Below are 2,311 nucleotides of genomic sequence, written 5' to 3'. Positions count from 1 at the left end.
TTATACTTGACTTGAAGAACCGCCGCCGTTGATGTCGCCACGCTCGCCATTTTCGATCATCTTACTTCTACGATCTTTCACTATAGTTAGAACATTCTCGAACCACACAATCCATTCGTTAATCTGATTACCATCTAAACTCTCGACAGGGATTTCTTCCCACCAACCTTTAGAACGAGTCGTATCCATCTCATCGAGCCGTTTTTCTGTTTCCATTAATTGATTTTTAGCATCCAAAATCTCATCAAGTTGTTGATTGAGTTGCTTGATCCGCTCTCGAGTATAAGCCTCGATCAGTCGAGTATAATCATCAACAGGGATATTCGGATTTCTGTATTTTTCCAGCACAGATTCCATGTTTGGATGAAAAAAAGAAAAAGGTTTGTTTGTCGGAGAAGATATAATTATTCCAATGTCAACACCACAAAGGGTGCTAAGTTCACTGGATTTTTTATACAGACCAAGACGACGCTTTGAAAATGTGGCATAGAGATCGTCCATATTTTCAATGCGCCTTATTGGAATTCTTTGCCGACCTCTAGTCTGTCTGCCAGCCATTTTATAAAATTGAAAAAGTAGAAAAATTAAATTTCAAATATACGTAAAGTTGCGATGATTATCGATGCTTTGGGATGGTTATTTATAGGAGAGTCTTTTTTCGATCGAGAAAATTAATGCTATTTAATAATATATTATATTTTAGTTTTGACGAATATGTGCATAATTTGTAAATGGATTTTATTTGCCATCGTCGGCAAATTATATTTATTTTCGTACGATTTTAATTATTTGTATTGTATATTATCTATTAGTCGGAAAATATAATTTAATGCTGTTACGATAATTTGTAAAATTTGGTATATGACTAATATATTTGTGGCAAATGAACCTTTGTTTGAAATATTGCATGCAACCATAAATTTTACGACAAGGAAAATATAGTTTTAAAATTATTATGAAAATTTTTAATATATAATCAATCATTTCTATTTTTCATAGCAAACTATATATGGTGTGAATAATTGATGAAATTCAAAACTTAATTCAACAGCACAAATTATATTATAATGTGATCATATCAACTATATGATATTTAATTTATATAAGTGCAATCATTTTGTATTTTTAGGTGAATATATATATATATTTATATTAGGTATGAGAAACATATAAATAATATTTTAGATTGAATTTTACGAGTGAATAAAATATATATTATATATACACTACAAGAAAATATTATTTTTGTAACAAGGTTTTTCGGTCTCTAAATCCAATTTTTCCGTTACTAATGACATTAGAGACGGAATCAGAGATGAAATTACGTTAGCTACGTGAACTTTAGGGACGAAATTCCGTTACAAATATACTATTATTTTGTAGTGATATAATGTTAATGTGTATAATAACACTAATTTACACAATTTATCCAATTTCAAAATAATAGATATTATAATTTACTTCAAATATGCATATTAAATTTCCTTGGAGATCTAATGAAAATTTCATAACATTTAAATAGCATAGATATATCTACCTAAATTTCACTGGATATCAATAACACAAAAGACAAAAAAATGGAAAAAAAATAAATTTATTTGCTAATTTTAAAAGTGATTATTTTGTATTGATGATTGAGATATTTTTGACACTATATATACACATCCTTGGTTAATTCTATAATATACTCAAATTATAGATACAAAAATACATATTCATACCAATATGTCGGGGCCACAGTCGGTTGCCCTCATATTGTTCAATAATATGTATGAAGAATACGATCCTATATACATTCAATTCTATCCCAGTAGATATAATGATAGTAAGATCGTTTATGAACTGACAAGAGGCGAGCGACTTGATCCAATAAAGCTAGATGAAATTGATACAAAATATTACATTAAAGTCTATAGTGATGTGAAGGGAGCGATATTCAACGCATATATACCCGACCAAGACAGTGACTATTCAGTCATTTTCTTACGTTTTACTGACAACGTAGTCGAGAAGAGCTATGACAACATTGACTTCAACGTTATGACAAATTGGGGTGATGAGTAAAGATATTGAAGTTGTGTATGAAAAAAATGTTGATTGAATAATATTCCCTTAAGGTGTTGCCAATAATGTTGCCCATTGTTGCTTTGGATTTATGATTCTATGCAATAAATAATATAGTATTTGAATAATATTACCTTAAGGTAATCTCAATGTTTCTATTTTTTTTTTTTTTTTTCGGATTTTATGATTCTATGCAATAAAATAATTTTTTTTCGATTATTTGAAGTATATTCTACATTGTTTAAAT

At 28.7% G+C, this 2,311-nt stretch overlaps 1 protein-coding gene across 1 annotated transcript; it reads right to left on the bottom strand.

Annotated features, from left to right (window-relative positions):
- LOC127245042 (uncharacterized) lies at positions 1 to 357 on the bottom strand. The gene has a single exon (XM_051265685.1). It carries the CDS (start codon positions 355 to 357, stop codon positions 1 to 3), a length of 357 nt encoding a protein of 118 aa, XP_051121642.1.
- Between the last annotated feature and the right edge of the window lie 1,954 nt (positions 358 to 2,311).

The sequence above is a fragment of the Andrographis paniculata genome, unplaced genomic scaffold (assembly GCF_009805555.1).
Source record: "Andrographis paniculata isolate CXL003 unplaced genomic scaffold, ASM980555v1 Contig21END, whole genome shotgun sequence".
Lineage (NCBI taxonomy): Eukaryota > Viridiplantae > Streptophyta > Magnoliopsida > Lamiales > Acanthaceae > Andrographis > Andrographis paniculata.
This window is presented reverse-complemented; position numbering and strand designations above follow the sequence as displayed.

Excerpts from the sequence above, each read along its gene's own strand:
- LOC127245042 (XM_051265685.1), bottom strand. The coding sequence starts at position 357 with ATGGAATCTGTGCTGGAAAAATACAGAAATCCGAATATCCCTGTTGAT.